General features: G+C 38.1%; 1 protein-coding gene across 3 annotated transcripts in view; it reads left to right on the top strand.

Annotated features, from left to right (window-relative positions):
- LOC131692883 (kinase D-interacting substrate of 220 kDa) overlaps nucleotides 1-19,472 on the top strand; it is a 139,617-nt gene that overhangs the window by 26,627 nt on the left and 93,518 nt on the right. The window contains exon 1 of one of the 3 annotated variants that reach the window (XM_058980236.1): nucleotides 265-637. The exons of the other annotated variants lie outside the window; for them this stretch is intronic. Within the exon in view, the coding sequence (XP_058836219.1) occupies nucleotides 473-637 (165 nt within the window). The 5' untranslated portion in view covers nucleotides 265-472. Of the gene's footprint in view, nucleotides 1-264; nucleotides 638-19,472 lie in introns of those variants that run through there. 3 annotated transcript variants of the gene reach the window in all.

Raw genomic sequence — 19,472 nt, 5'->3', positions numbered from 1 at the left:
GGCTTAGTATGACGTTAATCTGCCATGTCAATCGTCACTGGAACACACTAAGCAAGTGTGCACGTTGGTCTACCGATGCTAAAGTTGTGAACTTTTAAGCCTAGTAGCATGTTGCGGTAATCTAAACTGATAGGTGCTTTGCTTCCGAACTATTCGTTTGTTTACCAACGCTCAGATGCACAACCAGCGTCTACACGCGGGATAGAGCTGATACGAGCTGATAGTAATATAAAGCGATCTACCACTTTTTTACTGCCATGACATCTTGTCTAGTCTTGATCAACCTTTGAGCACGAACACACATCTCATAGGTAGTGTTGTCGGGTTTTTATTGTTCGACCTCCGTTGCCGTGGGGTTATTGTTTGGTATGCAGTTTTTAAATGATCAAGTATAGCATTTCAATTATTTCAACGATGACAATTAGACGAGTGTTACATGCTTTATGTGTATGTAGTTAAATAATCCAGTGCAATGAATAATCGTCCTTTCATAAAAGGTCGTGCCTTGTCCGAAATATCTCCATTGGCACAACCTTCCAGTAGTTCGGATATGCAACGGAATCATTCCTATGGCAGTATCATATCATATGTCGGAATTTTGCGGAATTCGCTGTTAAAATCATCGCCCTCGACGCAGGTATTTCTTATCAAAATGTACATAAATTCACTGTGTACTTACATATAATGCTGCAACAGAATGGATGTAGCGAAACAATTTGATCATCTCTTCCGTTGTATGGAATATAAGGCTTGAAAAGTATATCACATGCTATATATATATATATATATATATATATATATATATATATATATATATATATATATATATATATATATATATATATATATATATATATATATATATATATATATATATATATATATATATATATATATATATATATATATATATATATATATATATATATATATATATATATATATATATATATATATATATATATATATATATATATATATATATATATATATATATATATATATATATATATATATATATATATATATATATATATATATATATATATATATATATATATATATATATATATATATATATATATATATATATATATATATATATATATATATATATATATATATATATATATATATATATATATATATATAAAAGGAGTAATTTTATTTATGGTGTGAATTGGAAAATTGAAATCCCACATGTTTGCAGTTAATCCTTTGTGCCAAAGATTGTCAAAAGCTTTTTCAATGTCTAGAAGAGCAACTCCAATGGAATAGCCCTCTGAGATATTTTCCTTTATCTTTTTAGTTAATCCCACAAGTTGATGAGTAGTTGAATGTCGAATACTACTCGGGAAGAAGAATAGGATTTTCATTGATATGTGACATCATTCTAGTTAGGATGATTTTTTAAAATAATTTACTAATAAAATAGAGTAAACTTATTGGCCGATAGCTACATGCTTCGGCTAGATTTTTATGTCTTCAGAATTGGAATAACCTTGGCATATTTCCATCTTTCGGGAAAGTATGCTAATTCAAAACATTTGTTTTCATGATGGATTTGACCACATCATAGTTTGTGGGTGGTCTTCCTCGAGTCGGCAGGGGTTTCTCCAGACAATTTAGTAGTCCGGCTCAGATGCGGATCGGAAAGACTTCGAGTTATGCGTGTGATGTTCGTGCTGTAGGCAGGGATGCCAAAGGTACTGGTAAACTACATTTTTTTTCGGTATATTTACATTTGCACAAGCCGTACAGCCCGCTACAGCGACGCATCACTACAGCTCTTGCCAGAACGGTAACCAAACCGAGTACATTTTCCCGTAGAGCAGTAGAATACATTTTTGTTTTGCTGCTGTACTCGGACTGCTCGGTGAGAGTGTGGTGTAGTAAAGTTTGTTCTCTCGCTTTGTACACTTTTCTCTGCGTAGTTAAAAAAGAGGCCCGCACACGAAAGCGATGATGCCGGTCGTGGCGTAAGCGAAACGCATTGATTGCCGTCGTTTGTGATTGAAAATATTGAATAGATTAAAAATATTAAAAAGTGTAAAATAAGGAAAGAGAAGCTGTACCGCTCGCGTCTGGTGGCTGTACTGGGGGCAGTATTTCTTTGTCATGTTACTGCTTTACTTACAGACTGCCGTACAGCGCTGGGCGTCCTGCAATAGCGAACGACAGCAGCGTCAAAAGAGAAATGAGAATGTAAGCAGAAAAATTACAGCCGCAGAAAAGGTAGGCATTTTGCATCCTTGGCTGTAGGACCCGTGTTTGTAGGCTCATTCGACAGAGATGTTTGGTGTCGCATCCAAAAATCGTGGGTATATGGTACAGGCGGAAAAGGGCACTTCTGAGAATGATTAGAAAAATAAAAGGGGTAGTTAAATTTGTATATTGATGGTTTTTAGAAAGGTGTATACGTGGGACATATAGAGGAGATCGCGGCTTGCCAGTACATCTCGAACCGGGACGTTGGTTGGTCTTCTTCGGGCCCGGAGGGTATCCATTAGTTGAGATCTGGAGGAACTGTATTCGGTGCACGTGAAGACAACGTGCTCAATATCGTGATAGCCGCCGCCACAAGCGCAGCTGCCACTATCCACGAGCCATACAGTATGTAATGGTTTGCCATGACTCGGGACATCACACGAATGAAGTCACGACCCACATGCATCCCATTGATCTAAGGCTTCATCGATACCTTAGGGATTATCGAATGTAGCCACCTTCCTAGTTCCCCATTGCTCCATGAAGTTTGCCAACTTTCGAGGGTTCTCTGATGAGTAATACTGAAAAATTCGTGGAAACAAATTGGTCTTTCATAAATGTCACCTTCTAAAGCACCCACCTTAGTTAAAGAGTCTGCTTTCTCGTTGGCCGGAATGGAGCAATGAGAACGGATCCAAACCAAGGTAATCTAAAAAGATTTGTCAGATAAAGCACTCCCCAAGAATACGAGGAATGCTTTCCATGTTTTATCGAGCGAATATCGTCAATGGAACTGAGGCTATCCGAAACGATAAAGTAATGGTCTGCGGGTGATGTGCCAATGACCCCAAGGGTATACTGAATAGCAGCTAGTACTGCGGCGTAAACTGAAGCAGGGTCACTGAAGGAAGCGGTGAACTGTTGATTGAAAATACCGATGCCAATGGACCCTTCGAGTTTTGATCCGTCTCTATAAAACATCTTAGAGCAATCGACTTCTCGGAATTTATTATAAAAAAAAGGTTTGGAGTCACTTGCGGGCGCATGTGGTCCGGAATCCCACAAATCTCGTCTTTCTTGAAGGTGTCGAAGAAAACAGTAGATTCAGAAGTATATAAGAAATGGGCACGGTTGGGATTGTAAGAAGAGGTATTAATATTCTGCGCCATGTAGTCAAAGTACAGACTTCGAGACTCATCGTATGAGTCGACTGCATGCACCCTAAGGCGATACGCAATCAACGATACTGAATTCTTTCGAGTTTGATGAAATGTATGTTAGCAGCGGAGCGAAAGTAGAAGCATCCGTATTCCATTACCGACAATATCTTTGTTTGATACAACCTAATTAGGTCTTCTAAGTGGGTACCCCACCATGTTCCGGTTATTGTACGAAGAAAATTGATCCTTTGTTGGCTCTTCTGTTTCAGCTACCTAATGCGGCGCCCCAAGTACCTTTCGAGTCGAATCAGACCCCTAGATATTTTACTATGAGCGATAGTTTGACCCATTAATTGAAGCTGTAGTTGTGCTGGTTCACGCTTCCTAGAAAATACAACTAGCTCAGTTTTCTCCGTAGAGATTTCGATACCCAGCTTAATAGCCGAAACAGACAAATTGTCCGAGGTAGTCTGTAATGGTCCTTGTAGATCGATAGCTTTGGGTCCCGTAACAGAAACCACGCTGTCCTCTGCAAGTTGTCTTAACGTGCAGGAATTGTCAAGACATTCATCAATGTCGTTGACATAGAAATTGTATAATGGGGGACTTAGACATGAGCCCCGGTGAAGGCTCATGTATGTAAATCGTGATGTCGATAAGTCACCATGCGAAAATTGTGTGTGCTTTTCCGTAATAAGTCAAGTAAAAAGTTGTTTAAAGTCGCTGAAAGACCATGCTGGTGCAGCTTCTCTGAAAGAATGTTGATAGAAACTGAATCAAAAGCCCCCTTAATACATAAGAACACTGATGCCATCTGCTCTTTGCTAGCATAGGCCATTTGAATTTCGGTTGAGAGCAACGCAAGACAATTGTTCAATTGTTCATCTGACAGTAAGCCATTTGCTTCGACCCAATTGTCGAGGCGGGATAGGATCATTTTCTCGTACAATTTCCGGATACAGAACAGCATTGCAATCGGTCGAAACGAATTGTGATCGTAGACTGGTTTTCCTGGTTTTTGGATGGCGATGACCTTCACTTGTCTCCAATCTTGTGGGACAATGTTACTCTCAAGAAACTTGTTAAATAAGTTCAACAAGCGTTTTTTGGCAGAGTCTGGCAGATTCTTCAACAAGTTGAATTAAATTCTGTCTGGTCCTGGAGCTTTATTGTTACATGATAAGAGAGCGAGTGTGAACTCCACCATCGAAAACGGTGTTTTGTTCACCTTATCGTTATCGTGAGGGGACGCGGCTCGGTAGATCTTCTGTGCCGGGGCGGAATTCGGACAAACCTTCCTGGCGAAATCGAATATTCAACGGTTTGAATATTCCACGTTCTCGTTAGTACTTTTTCGGTTTCGCAAACGCCGGGCCGTGCCCAAAGAGTGTTCATCGATGTTTCTCGCGTTAATACATCACCGAACCGGCACGAGGAACCACGATTCTTGGCTTTCATCAAACTCTCCATTCGCGTTTCGAGCATCGCGTATTAGCGATAGCTAGCGGATAGCCCATCATCGCGGGAGGTCTTATACGCGGCAGCTTTCTCTGCGTATACGTCTGAGCACTCTTTGTCTCACCACGGATTGGGAGAACCGTTTTTGTATATTCACGCCAGGTATTGGCTTAGACTGAGCTTGATTCGCGCTGTCGAGAACCAAGCCAGCCAAAAAACTGCATTCTTCCTCCGGAGGAAGTTCTTGAGTTTTGATGTTGTCGGATATCACGGCAGCATAGCTTTTCCAATCGATATTTCGTGTGAGATCATACGAAATATTGATTGATTCTAATAGTCTTGAGCTGTGTGTGATTGAGACTACGATCGGCAGATGGTCGCTACCGTGGGGATCAGATATTACCTTCCACGCGCAATCTAAATGTAGCGAGGTCGAGCAATAGGATAAATCTAATGCGCTTGGACGAGCTGATGAGGGAGGAATCCGTGTCATTTCACCCGTGTTTAGAATTATCATATTGAAATTGTCGCAAATATTGTGAATTAAAGAAGACCGGTTATCATTATAAAGGCAACCCCATTCCGTACCGTGAGAGTTGAAGTCTCCAAAAACTAGTCGCGGTGCAGTGAGGGATTCTATGATGTCATGTAGCCTGCGGTGCCCAATCGCGGTGTTGGGGGGAATATATATGGAAGCTATAAAAGTTCTTTGCCTTCGGTTGTTACTTGACAAGTGACAATTTCAATACCTGTTATCCAGGGAAGGTTAATTCTGTAGAAGGAATAGCACTTTTTGATCCCCAAAAGTACTCCTCCGTGGTAGGTATCTCACTCCAAGCGAAAAATAATAAATTCGCGAAAGTTTGGGTTTATATCGGAAGTTAACCAAGTTTCACATAAAGCGAATGCATCTCAAGCTATTTATTAAAAATTTGAAAGAATATTTTTTGGAATGATACTTCTGCAATTCCACTGTAGAACAGTGATCAAATTCGTGACCTCGTTCGATGAGTTAATTATCGAAGGATACAATCGCTGAAAGGAGGGTTCATTTCGCAATCAACTGCTTTAAAAATGTTCTTACTGTAGGTAGAAGAACGAACAACAGACTTTTGATAGGATCAGTTACATTGAGTTTTTATTATGCAGTTCACAATGTCCGAGAGTTTTATAATTCCAGTGCCGCGATTATTCTCGTACTGAAACAGTGGAACACTTGGGGTTTTTGATGTTCCGGAAAGTGCTGGGAACACCTTCTCTGAGTTTAATCCTCCGAGACCAGGAGCTGCTTGCTTCGGTTTGGTTGCAACACTTCCAAAAGATGTCACTTTCGGAGCCCCGTCAAGGGACACCTTCTGGCCTTTACAAGGAAATTTAGAAGAGGAAATGTTCCTCTGCTTCCTATAACTTCTAGGCACCCTAGTAGATGTACCATCTTGTGGGTCATCAGCCTTCATTAGGAGGTAAGAGACCATAGCGATTCGTTGATGATAGTGGCGTGGCTTTATTTAACATTTCTGCGAAAGAACGCTCGGAACGTTCCGCAAGAGAACGTTTTAGTTTATTCCCGCGTAGTTTGTAAGCGGGACATGCCGAGATATCATGCAGAATTTCTGCACAATAAGGACACTTCTCAGCATTCTTACTGCTCGAATCATTCACATGATTATCACCGCATTTTCCACAGCGGGCCTCATTGCTGCAACCTAGGACGGACCTTGTGCAAGAGGATGTAGTTCGGCAAAGCGGTACCAGCGAAGGTCACTCGATAGGAGTTTGATTGGGGGTACGTTTTGACATTAAAAATGTCTTACTCCACTATCTGGGGCTATGTGTCATTCTAAAATCTAAACTATCTCCCATGTAACGAAACTATGTAAGGTTTGCACGCTTATAACTCCGATATTACTAGATGGATTTTAATCATTCATACACCAACCGATTCAGAAACACCTAACATAAATATTGGTAATAATTGAATATCTCCCCAATAAAAGTAGACTTTTAAAAATTGATAAAATTAAAAAGTTCACGAAAAACCGGAAAATTACCATTCGTGAGGCAGATTTCTCAGACACAGCCGTCATTAGAGGGTAGGTTAGTGGCTCAATCACTCACGAAAAATCATAAATAGAAGCAACGCATATCCGTTTAAATCAGTTGTTGCTCTTATCCCTTACGAGCAACATCTTCTCCGGGCGATGTAATAAGCGCTATCGATTTTCGGCAACGTTGGCATTCGCACACACTCGCACCTAAGTGACTAAATCATATACGGTTAGTTTATAAATAGAGGTGACGCGTACCCGTTTGAATCAGTTTTTGTTCTTATGTCGAACGGGTAAGATCATGACTGCAGCGTCTGGATGCTACACTAAGCGGTAGACGCTATGCATTTTCGGCAGCGGTGGCCGTGTGCGGATTTTTCGGGTACCAGCACGGTGTAACAGAATGATTTGCATTTGGGTGGGTGGGGTGGTTTGGATTTAATTCAATACGGTGTGTGCTGCTTAAGAGTGTTGCGTTTGAAAAAAATTATTTATATTTATGCATGCGTGTGCGTTGTAACTTGCTAATCCATGTTTACGGCGCTTTGTAGCTGCGTAGGGTAAAGAGCCTATTGGTTTTCATGTTTCATATTTCGGTTATATTTTTTATCAGTAATGCATCTGACAACGTGCTTCTGCAGTTATTGCACTGTTCAGCAGCGTAGTATTTTATATAGAAGAGTACACTCAGGTTTTTTACGCGGATTTTGAAATTTACGCGGTTTTCATTAACGCGTTTTTTTTTAAATTTACGCGGTTTTCATTTACACGGCCTGTATCCCCTGCGTGAAAAATCTGAGTGTAATTGCATCGGAAACAATCACATTCCCAGCAGAACTTTTTGTTTTCTAATTTCAAACACTTTTGTTTCGTACTGCACAAAACGGAAAATTTTAAAACAGAACTTACCGTCCCAGCAGCAGTTTAAGCGGGTGTTCTTTTTCGATTAAAATTCAAGCCATGCCTTAAGCGTTACTGGACTTAAAATTGTTTTCCTAGTTTATCCAGTCAGAATATCTGTCCTACCCTATGTATTTAAAACACAGTTCTAATTGCGTTTTAAAGTATACAACAAATATACGGTTGGGTATACTAATTCAAATTTTAAAATAAATCTTTTAAATTATGAAACAAACCGCTGTACTGAAGATATAGTTATGTCAGTCCTACTACCACATAAAACACCTATATAACATAAAACGCTGCAGAATTGGTTTAATAATACAATGTTTACACTACAGAGTTATAACACGTTTTAATAATTAGCAACAAGAAAAATGTCACCAAGATAGCATAAAAGCCCGTTTTAACTGGTAGTGCGAACGTTGTATAACAATGTAATTTATCAAATAATCAAGAAATACTTAACCTTAAGATTGTTTACTTAAGTTCATTAGTACATTATTGAAAATTTAAATGGAAAATGAAATTTCATATTTCATGGAGAATCTGTATATTTCCGTTGGCGGGCGTCATCACAGCTCTCAATATAGAATTTTTCTTTTGAATATATTTTCTGGACAGACCAGCCTATTTTTACTAGATGGATCAGCCAAATAATGCCAATCACCTAGTGAGATACTTGATTAATTAATAGATTACCGTTAAAAGACCTTCAATAAATTATGTTTTGATGGGGAGGGTATATAGCAAATTGTAACATATGAAAACAGGCGAGGGAACAAGAACGTGAGTCGATATGTGTGATAGATAAAATTCATTTGCACGGTTTTGAAAAAAGCTACATTTTTAATGTCACCGTGGTCGTGTCCTGTACACAACCCTTTAATTTTTTCAACCATCTCCCGCATCTACTACTGAGTGCAAACGCTTGCACTCAAGTATTTTCACTGGCTGAAGTTAGCGGTCTCTATAACGGCCAACCGCGTACTCTCATCGGTGACTCTTCAGACTTTCACAGCTGGAATATACACATAATAGTTCTTCGTAAACCGTTCGCAGCAAGCAATATCGTTTGCCTGCTTTGAATTAGTCAACATGACCCTGACCCCGTCTGAGCGGACCTTTCTTATTTCGGTCACAGCCGAGAACCGATCTTTCGAAATCTGTAAGAGATTCGATTTTGTTTTGGGCCGAAAGAAGAGCACAAAGGGACCGGTCAAGAGCTAAAAGTTTGTTGTAATCCTGTGATGGCCGTATTCACTGTGTGGTTGAACCGCCAAAGAGGCTCTCTCAAAAGATTATTGTTGCGCAACGCCCTAGTTCAACCTTCGACGTTTACTCGTTCGATGACCGGACTAGGGAGCAGTACAGACTTTAGGTAGTATATATCCGTAAATGATTTGGCAACACCGAAGATGAATCCCAGGTTTCGTGATTCCCGGCTAATAACATATGAGACGTGTTGCTTGAAAGTGAGTTTGAAATCTAACATCACTCCAAGATCCTTCACGCAATATTCTCGCGGAACAAGCAGTCCTGAGTGATTGTAGTCGAAGCTAATAGATTCTTTTTCCTCGAGAAGGTGATTGCAGTGCATTTTGCGGGATTTAGAACCATTCGATTATCGATACACCACTCGCTAAAGACATCGAATATTGTTTCTGCAGGATGTGAACGTCTGCCAAAGTCTTGATACGGTTGAATATCTTCACATTATCGGCGTACGGCGAGCGTGATCCACTGAGTCTGTAATTCACATCGTTGCTTCTCCATGAGATGCCAGACGTAGTTGCAAACATTTCATAGTGGTCGTTGCCTATATTCACGCTAAGTTGACGGCCTACCAGATATGACTGAAACCAACGGAGAAGTGATCCATTGAATCCACGTTTAGCTAATTTGGCGATGGCGATATCGTGATTGATTCTGTCAAAAGCGGCGGACAGATCGGTGCAGATAGCATATGTTTGCAAGCCTTCCTCAAACTTCTCAGAGGTAAAAGAAGTGAGCGACAATAAATTCGTCGTAGTCGATCGGCTAGGCATGGATCCATATTGGTCGACTGAGATATATTGCTTGCAGTGAAAGAGCACCTGCTCCATTACAACTAATTCCAAAAGCTTCGATACAGCGCATAGTGTAGAAATTTCGCGATAATTTCTTGCATTCTTCTTGCTCCATTACTTATGAACTGGAAACAGAAAAGCTAATTTCCACAACAATGGAAATGATGCAGTGGCAAGCGACAACTCGAATAAGCGGCGAAGTGGTTCGGCAAGGCCGAGAATACATTAGTGCTAAGAATCTCAAAGGCTAAGCCAAATCAATGGAAAACCGAAAAAATGGCCCATAAAATGGACAGACGAATTATTACTAATGCTCTGTTAATAACATGAATTTACCTTAAGTGTTGGGCCAAAAAAATCGAAATTGTTTTTTAAATCCCGTTATTTTAAAGTTGAACCCAGTGCGCTATTGAGAGGATGCACTTCATTCCTCTCAATAGCGCACTGGGTTCACGCTGCTCTGAATCTAGCGAAATCCTCTTAGGGTACCATAGGGTCTGATTCAGAGCCATTTGCGCAATTTAAATTTGGGTGGGTTAAATCTGTAAAGCTTTGCTTAGCTTAGATAGACTGCTCGTAGTTGCACTTCGTGATTGACCGAATGAGTAAAAATGCACAATGAACCAACATATTGTTACTTGGGAGCGTATCTCAGGATAAGCTCAAATTATATTGAGATTGGAAATGTTTTTATGTAAAAATGTCCGAGGAATATGATGGAAATCAAATTTAAATATATATTGCGAGAAAAAATAACTTTAGTTTTAAGCTAGAAAAATCGCATAATTGGCAGCACTGCCGCCAAAAACTAATATTGTTTGCTAGATTCTTTGAGCAATTTACTTCTAAAAACATTTCGAATTTGACTTTAGAGTAAATAGAACGGAAGATTTGATCAAAAGAAAATTCAAGGGTTTTATTATTTTCCCATGGGGTGGTTCAATTGGCACAAAAAATTGGATTTTGATCTATTAGTCATAGATGAACAATTCCTCCAAAATTGATTCAAACCCGTAAAGGTCGATTACATGTGCCTTGATCACTTCGCGCGGTATGAATCTTATACAAGTTAAATTAGTTATGGAATTTTCGTTTCGACTTCGTCTCATCAGAACCGAAGAGACAAAATTGAAACGCAAATTCCACAACTAGTTTTGTTATAGGTTTCGCTCTTTACGCGCAAAGATGACTTTTTAATGGAGAAAAATTGTTTTACCTAATTTTTTCTCCACAAAGGAGATAGGGTGATGAGCCCATTATTGCTATGTTTCTATTATCACGCTACCCATTTGAAGCCGTTGGTTAGAGCAGTGTCTGCCATCTTTGTTTAACGCATTGAGTCAAATGGTAGCGCAACAATAGGGGCACTCGATTCGTGTTTTCGTTGCGCTCAAACACGAGAATTTCACTGTTTTCAGCGCTTGTATGTTATTATCTTGGTACTTAGCAACGAAGCAAAGCTATTGATGCCACTTTGTACGCATTCCATTGTTTGTAGGCCGAGTAATTAATGAATCAGCGAGGCGCCCTCCTTAGTATGGTGAAAATAGGCACTTCACCCTATATAGCATAGTGTTACACAAATTAGCTTCCTTGAGTTTATCAGTTTCTCTTCGGTGTCTCCGTCGTTGCCTAGAGCCACTCGCAGACTTGTCGAATCGATGTTGTGCTTCGTCATGTTTTCTGCGCTGAAGAATCACATAACAAACAGCTACGATTATCCCGCAGCAGTTCCAAACTGGTGGGGTTTCTCTCTAGAGCAAAACGCGTGCGTTACCTGGGTATGCCCTATTCGCAGCCGAGTTAGCACTCGCTGATCGGCCGAATTCTCGCAGTCAGTCCACTTTGCTGTGTCGAATTTTATTTCGATTAGATTTGCCTCAGTGGACACCGATCAGCGATGGTGCCATTGATTTCGGATAGTTGCTTTGATTTAACTAATGGCGGAAATGTTCAATGGGACAGTGCCCCTGGCTTCTCCTGCGAATCGGTCTGGCTCTTCATTACCGTGGATATCAGTGTGCCCTGGAATCCAGCAAAGATTGAATTAAAGGTTTCGAGAGATGTTTTCAATCTCCTGAATCCAAAGATGCTAGGATGAACCAGCTTGTATTGTCGATAAACATTTTTTGATCTTTAAATAATGATAGGAATCTTGCGGCGACTAATTACATGCCTCTGGGGCGCGCTTTTATGCCCACTACTGGGAATACTCTGGGTGCACAAGCCCCCGTAACTCCGGCCACAGATTCGTGCAATAGACCAAACCAATTGAGTTTGATTTCTAAATTTTTCGGACCGCAACTTTTGATATACACACTAAGATGCTTAACAAACCTATGCAAGATGCACTATGGCAGCGGTTCTCAACCTTTTTTGTACCATGGACCCCTTAGAAATCACCTTGGGTTGCTATGGACTCCCACGGATAAACATCGATTTTGTATGCTATCAATATATTATTTTCAGTTTGTTAGGAAACAAGACTTGAAATTTCAATATGCACTCGGAAAATACATTTTTCTTCGCGGACCCTCAGCGACGACTTCGCGGACCCCAGATTGAGAAACACGGCACTATGCTATATTTCTCCTTAAGGGAGACAAAAATTTTTAACAAAGAAGCAAAGCTGTTGATGTCAATTTGAAAGCATTTCATTGATTCTAGGCCGACCAATTAATGGATTAGTGAGACATCCTCCTTAGTATGGCGAAAATAGGCACTTTACCCTATATAATTTATGGAATCCGGCGGCGATCAATTAAGTGCCTGTTTGCTTAATATCGGAAATGCTCCGGGTACTCAAATCCCCGTAATTCTGGCCACAGATGCGTGCAGTGGATCAAACTAGTTGCGTTTGTTTTCTAATGGAACTCTGCAGCTCTTGATACTATGTTAGGAATCAGTCCAAGACTAATAAGGCACCTCTGGGGGTCGCTTTTTTGCCCATTGTGCACAGCTTGCATGAGCATGAAAGTACGATCAAACTAACAAAATTTCTGTGAACCGAAAACAAAATCAAAACACTGGTAAGTAAAAGAAATTTGTTGTATAGAAGTCAATTTCAAATAGTTTTACATTTCTTACAAAAGAAATGTATAGGATTCACTCAAACTATGAAAAAAAAATCCGAGGCCCGGAGGGCCGAGTCTCATTTACTAATCGACTCAGCTCGAGAAATTGGGACAATGTCTGTATGTGTGTGTGGGTATGTATGTATGTGCACTAATGTCATGTAGAGCAACCGCTGAACCGATCTTAACGAAATTAGTTTCAAATGAAAGGCCGTTTGTCACTATTATTTTTGTTTTTCGATATGTTGTTTACTTTCTGAAATATGGACGATTTTGTCAAAATACAAAGCGTTTAAAGCAAATAACTTTCGAACAATGCAAAGCAGCCGAAGTATGCACATAAAGCTTGTGAAAATGCCTTTCGAACAAGCTGTAGATCAGTGATTCTCAACCTGGGGTCCGCGGACCCCTAGGGGGCTGCGAAGTCGTTGCTGGGGGTCCGCGAAGAAAAATATATTTTCTGAGTGCAGATTGAAATTTCAAGTCTTGTTTACTAACAAACTAAAAATAACATATTGATAGCATACAAAATCGATGTTTATCCGTGGGGGTCCGCAGCAACCCAGGGGTCCGTGGTACGAAAAAGGTTGAGAACCGCTGCTATAGATTATCAAAATCCATTCACAAACGGCGGATATATTAAACATTTTGTATTTTTATTCCTTGCTTACCAATTTACACAAACTAAAATGAGATCGTTACATACCAAGTATTGTTTTATGGTTTTTTTAGGGGCAAAACTAAACCGATTCTGAATATCGAGATATGAAAACACATCTGCGTGATACAAGGAATTCGATTTGCGGATGTGCTTACAAATTAATTAACTGTTTCTCAAAAATTAATACGCAAATTGACTTCAGAGAAATAACAATGTGTAAATTTATTTCAAAGTGAAAATTTGTCCCAAGTTGATGTACCTATTTATCCGTTGGATTAAGCATTGCGCTCAGGCGTGAGATAGACGTTGGATGGTATATGAATGCACAGATCACCAAGTAATCCACCACTAGTGAGAAAAGAGATTTCTACCAAAATTTCTGTGAAAGTTTAACTTATTTTGCCAGATTTATGCTATACTAATTATGGCGAAAAAATGACATAATGTATAATATGATGTAAGGAATCAAAGTTTCGCCCTATATACAAAAATAATGTCACCGCACTAACCACCATTTACCATTCCTCACTTGTCGCCCCGTCCCATTCCCGATCTCTCCACAATCGTGTTCGTGGCAACTGTCACGACTCAGATCTATCCTGATATTTTCAAATCCATTTCTAAGACGTGTCATAAGATCTTCAACTAATCTGAAGTATTTGTTAGTATCCAAGCTAATTTAATCTTGCGATGTATTTGTTCAGGTTAAATAAAACACACCTTTTGTTGTCTTCTGTTTCCCTATAAGGGGCCGTACACAAATGACGTAGCTTTTTTTCGGCGATTTTTGACCCCTCCCTCCCCCTCGTAGCATTTGGTCACAAAATTCTAACCTCCCCCTCGTAAATAACGTAGCATTTACCTACCCCCTACCCCTTGTCCCATGCAAAGCGATCGGGGGATGAAAAAAAAAATTACGAATGTTTTTCAATTATTTTAAATACATGTCCTTTCAAAATGTTTGACAACTTTTATCAGCATTTTCATTATAACAGCAAATCACGTGCAAAATAAGCCTATTTCATGACAAGTATAGTGTTGATAGTTTTGAATTTTATATGTCGAGGGGAGCATGAAGAGAAGTTCTAGTTAGAAACATTAGCTAACTAATGTAGCAAGTTAAATCCGCATACAAAATCTTTTCGTATTTTTGCGAACTTGTAATTCCGCGAATCGTAAAATTTATCCCATGAAAAACCGCATCAAAAGTAACTTGCTTGAATTTAAATTTATTTCTCTTGAAAAAGGAGGATCATTAAATTGTTTTCTCTAAACAATGGGTTTTAAACTTAATACTACGTCGCACAACTTCTGACCCTACCCTCCCCCTCGTCACACTTCGTCACAAATTTGGTATACCCTCCCTACCCCCCAAAATGCTACGTCATTTATGCATGGCCCCTAAATAGTTTTCCATTTTAGTGTAGGACAGAGCCACTTGCGGAAACATACTAAATATTACATTCTACTTGAAAAACAAAATATTTGTGGTCCGGGCAAAATTTGCGAAATATTTGTATTATGTGAAAACTATAACTAATTTATGTTCAAACCCAGCTTTCCTCTCAAGATGAGGGGCTATTACTTTGAAACGTTGCACTAAGGAGAGTCATATGACCAAGAACCGAAAACTACATCAACTTCTATTTAATTCAATTCTATACTGAGCGTTTGTGTATACTATAATTAAGGAAATCCTTGGGTATTTCAAATTTGGGTAATATGGATCTTTGAAGACAAAACTTGAAAAAAGACATCCCACGTGTACTTTTTTAAACTTTTCGTATCTCTACTGAATTTTGATTGAAAAATTTGCTCAAATGTGTCATTTGAAAATTGAGTACACCTGTTTTGGGTTGATATTATTGAAAAAATTGATCCGGGAAAAATGGCGCCCAAAGACCCCTGAACTATCGAACTATACTTGTAGCCCAGTAAAAGGATGCTTTTAACTTATAGCGATGGTTTCAATTGCCCAAATTTGCCTTATGCTGAGAACACTTCAATTGAAGCTTCAATGCTAGAATTAGTAAAGGCATTGGACAATTCAATAGACTTTTCGTTTGAGTGCTCCGTATTCTACACGTAAATTAGCGAGGATTACACAATCACAGTTTATGCATTGGACAGATAGTTAATCTCACTGAATTTATATCATACATATTACTGTGTAACTACAACTGATACTGAGTTGTACTGAAAACCCCAATATTCATTTTTCATGATCGATGTGACTAAAGGCCTATTTATTTGCAAAAAATTACGACTTGTAATTTCAATAATGTTCGTGTCTCAAAATCAGTCCAGGGACATTTTCAATGTCCACTGGCTCCTCGACGAATTTAAATACTTATTCTGATAGTTTGAACCATTCCTTTGTCATGGTATTGTTTTGTGTAGGACTCATAAACCCATATCCCCAGAACGAAGATTCCGAACAAAACAATTATCAAGTGATATGGATGGGTGGAAAGAGACTGCATTGTAATCGACTGAATGTACGGCTTTCAAGCCATCGACAATAATATAATTACCAACATAACCTAGACACTTGACACTCTTTTCTATATACTTCAATGCAAATTAATATTATTTACAGGTGGCCTTATCTCAGTTTACTATTTCCAATTATGCGTTAAAATACGTTAGTTTTCGGGTTCACACATTTTATTCATTTGAGTAATCTGACTAATTTTATTGTTATTTGTTTATTTTGTTCTATCGAAGAAAATAAAAGAAATGTGAAATGTATTCCTGTCGAAGCGTCCAAGGCAAGAATTGTTCAAAATCATCTTGTAGTTTCCTGCACGATGTCGATCGGTGAGCAAATACATTTTAAGATCTTGTCAATTTAACTGGTCCGGTGTAACTAATCTACCCAGATGTATGCAATAGATTCGAATTTGTCGGTCCCCGGAACTTACGGAGAATTTCAACGTTGGCGGGGTGCAGGAGCTATGGAAACTAAAGATATGCTGAGACTATATTCAATCTGGATATATTTAATAATCAGTGGCAACCCAACAAGCGATAAAACATCAAGTCGTGGGATTATTATGAATGATAATAACTACATATTTAGGATACAGTTCCGTAGAAGACCAACAAAAATTAAATTCTCCCATAGCCTCATCATAGTGAGTTTTCATTTACGGAAAACTAAAAATGAAATCGTTGATGCGAATTGATCTTGATATTGGCAAGGAAATTTTAGGGGTTGTGTCTCTGCGATCTGGATCCAATGATCTCGATAACACAGCCCACTTTTTAAAAATAGGCTACATAGCCTTGTTTTTATAGTAAAAGTAAACGCCAGTTTGAAAAATAAAATAAAGAGTTCCTGATGTCTCCGGGATTCCAAATAAGAGTAAATAGAGACAAAAATCAATCATACGACCAATTAACGATAAGAATTGATTCCTTCATACGAAAATAAAAACAATTTTAGCGTTGCCCAATTTCCCGTAACAATAAATGGTTGAGTTGGATTTTAAAAATGCAGACATGCATTTTTTTAAATTTGTCAACTGTAATTATTATGCTATGGAATTGAAGTACGTGACATAGGCGATTTTTCTATTTTGCGCTTCAAATTTAGCAACTGCAATAATGCTCCTACCTTTCATCTACTATCTTGCAGTTGACAAGCGGTGTGGGCATTGTTGCCAGGACCTCGGTTGAAGAAAAAAATATTTCCAATGGTTGCCAGAATCACATTTTGTGCAATGTGTTCAACAGAGCTCGCTAGTATAACGTGGGCGATGATTTTTTTTTAGAATTTTCTTCGAGCTGTTACGTCTGTTTGTCTGTGATAGACTGCTATCTGCTATCTTCTTGTTATTTTTTCCCAGTTCATATATTTTATTCAGTTTTTTCATTTTATTAATTCGGTTTAGTCAGTTCTTTTTATTTTTGGATGCCAGTTTGAAACAATTTAATTTACTCTTTTAATTTCATAGCTTTTTAATATTGTCTAATTTTCATTTGAGCTAATGTGATTTATGTTAATTATTCTATCCATTTTACGAATAACTTATTTTTTATTTTCATGAATTATTTTAAATTTGTATTTGTTTTATTATTTATTATTCTTTAATTTATTCAGTTTATTCGAAGTGTTATTCGTGCAGGACTCGAAACTGTGCTTATCTCACATCTAGTTGCTTGCCAACTTTGCGTGTGTTCGGCAAAATAATGAATAATACAACAGTGATATGTTTAAGACATGTCTCATCTCACTGATAGGTGGATTAAATCGGTTTTTTAAACAAATATTCGACATTTTTGGTATCGGATTCTTGGACGTTTTTTCGGGTTTCGACAACTATAAAATTGATTCTTATAACTCGCTATTCAGCTCGGTCATTTACTACATTATAATTGCGTAAAATGTTTTTGGATACGACAGATAACATGACATTTCATTATATTACATGAGAAGGGCAACTAAGCTGATTGTAGATTTGTTGTGCGTTGTCATGTGTGTGTCTCTATATATTTCCAGTATTACTTATCAGGAAACGTACATGTGACACTGTGTGAAGCACTGCGATATTGCTTTGTCGTCATATACCCATCAGCAGCGATAGGCTTGCTTATTATAAATGCCTTTGGTTTGAATAATTTATTTGCAGACCTGTACAATAATCATAAAACGAATTTTAGTTACAATTGTACCCTCCTATGATGCTATTTGACTGAACGTGATCTCACATCTCTAATACTTTAGTATCATTACTGTTCGCGCTCGCGATTAGATATACAGGTGCTTGGTACTTGCAACTACTACATCTTCGAAAATTTCGAAAAGCATTGCGTGTGGAACAACCATGGAATAATCGAAGTTTATATTAATTAGTCAAAGCCAGAGGGAAATGAAGTGGACTAGAGATTATCTCGTTTGTTTAAAAAAACGCAAATAGTGCAAACAAAGTGTTGTTAAATCAAACAATGCTAATTAATTGGAATTAGCGTTTCGATGGCACTACTAGAAAACGGAATGCGGTTTGTAGAACAGTTCGAAACAAGTGCTTCGTGGGTTAAGATATCGTTTGAGGACACTTAGTGATCAAGGAATAATTTGAATGTTGCAAACTAGCTTCCTGTGTGAATCGATTGGTATAAATCACTTATATCATGCACTGAGTTCCAAAAAACCAATAGTGGAGTTTTTTAAATTCGAAATGAAATGCGACGTATTGAACAATTATAGTCTCAAGTTCGATAGTGTATATTACACCCTAATATACCGTCTATGACAACCGTAACTGTATTAGATTATTTATCCCATTCCCAATGCACAGTGGTCCAGAATGATTATTTAGCAGGAATTTTAAGTTTTGAATAAAACTAAACAACTTAGCCTTATTATGACTTTGGGATAGTTTACGCACTTTTTCTCCAAAAAATTGGCTTTTTGAATTCCAATATTACTGATTAGGGCAAACAAAGGATAATTTTTTTTCAACTACATATAAGTCATGATTCGTGATACAATTGACCAATTTTTTTTGAATTTCACAAAATTGATTTAAAAAATATTTTTAAACTGCAAGTTTTACTTATATTTTTATCAATAATAGAAGCTAGAGTTCTAATGTGAAAGAATGAAATGTTCGTCTTCAAAAGCTCTGAAAAACCATCTTAAGAGCATATTAGTAAAAAGCGAAACAAATGGTATTTCATGAAGTGACACTTTGTAATATGTGTTAATTACTTTCACGGTGGGTAATATAAAAGATTTAGATTCGTTCTCATAATGTAATTTTGCACTTCACTATACCTTTTTATTATTTTAAATAGTGGTAGTAGTCGAATTTTCGTATTCTGGCACTTTTCTTTTTATGGCGGATGCCCTTAGCTCATGTTACAGAACTTCAATATGTTCACAACGC

The sequence above is a fragment of the Topomyia yanbarensis genome, chromosome 3, assembly GCF_030247195.1.
Source record: "Topomyia yanbarensis strain Yona2022 chromosome 3, ASM3024719v1, whole genome shotgun sequence".
In the NCBI taxonomy this organism is placed as follows: domain Eukaryota; kingdom Metazoa; phylum Arthropoda; class Insecta; order Diptera; family Culicidae; genus Topomyia; species Topomyia yanbarensis.
The sequence above is the reverse complement of the archived record's forward strand: the minus strand, read 5'-3'. Positions and strand labels throughout refer to the sequence as shown.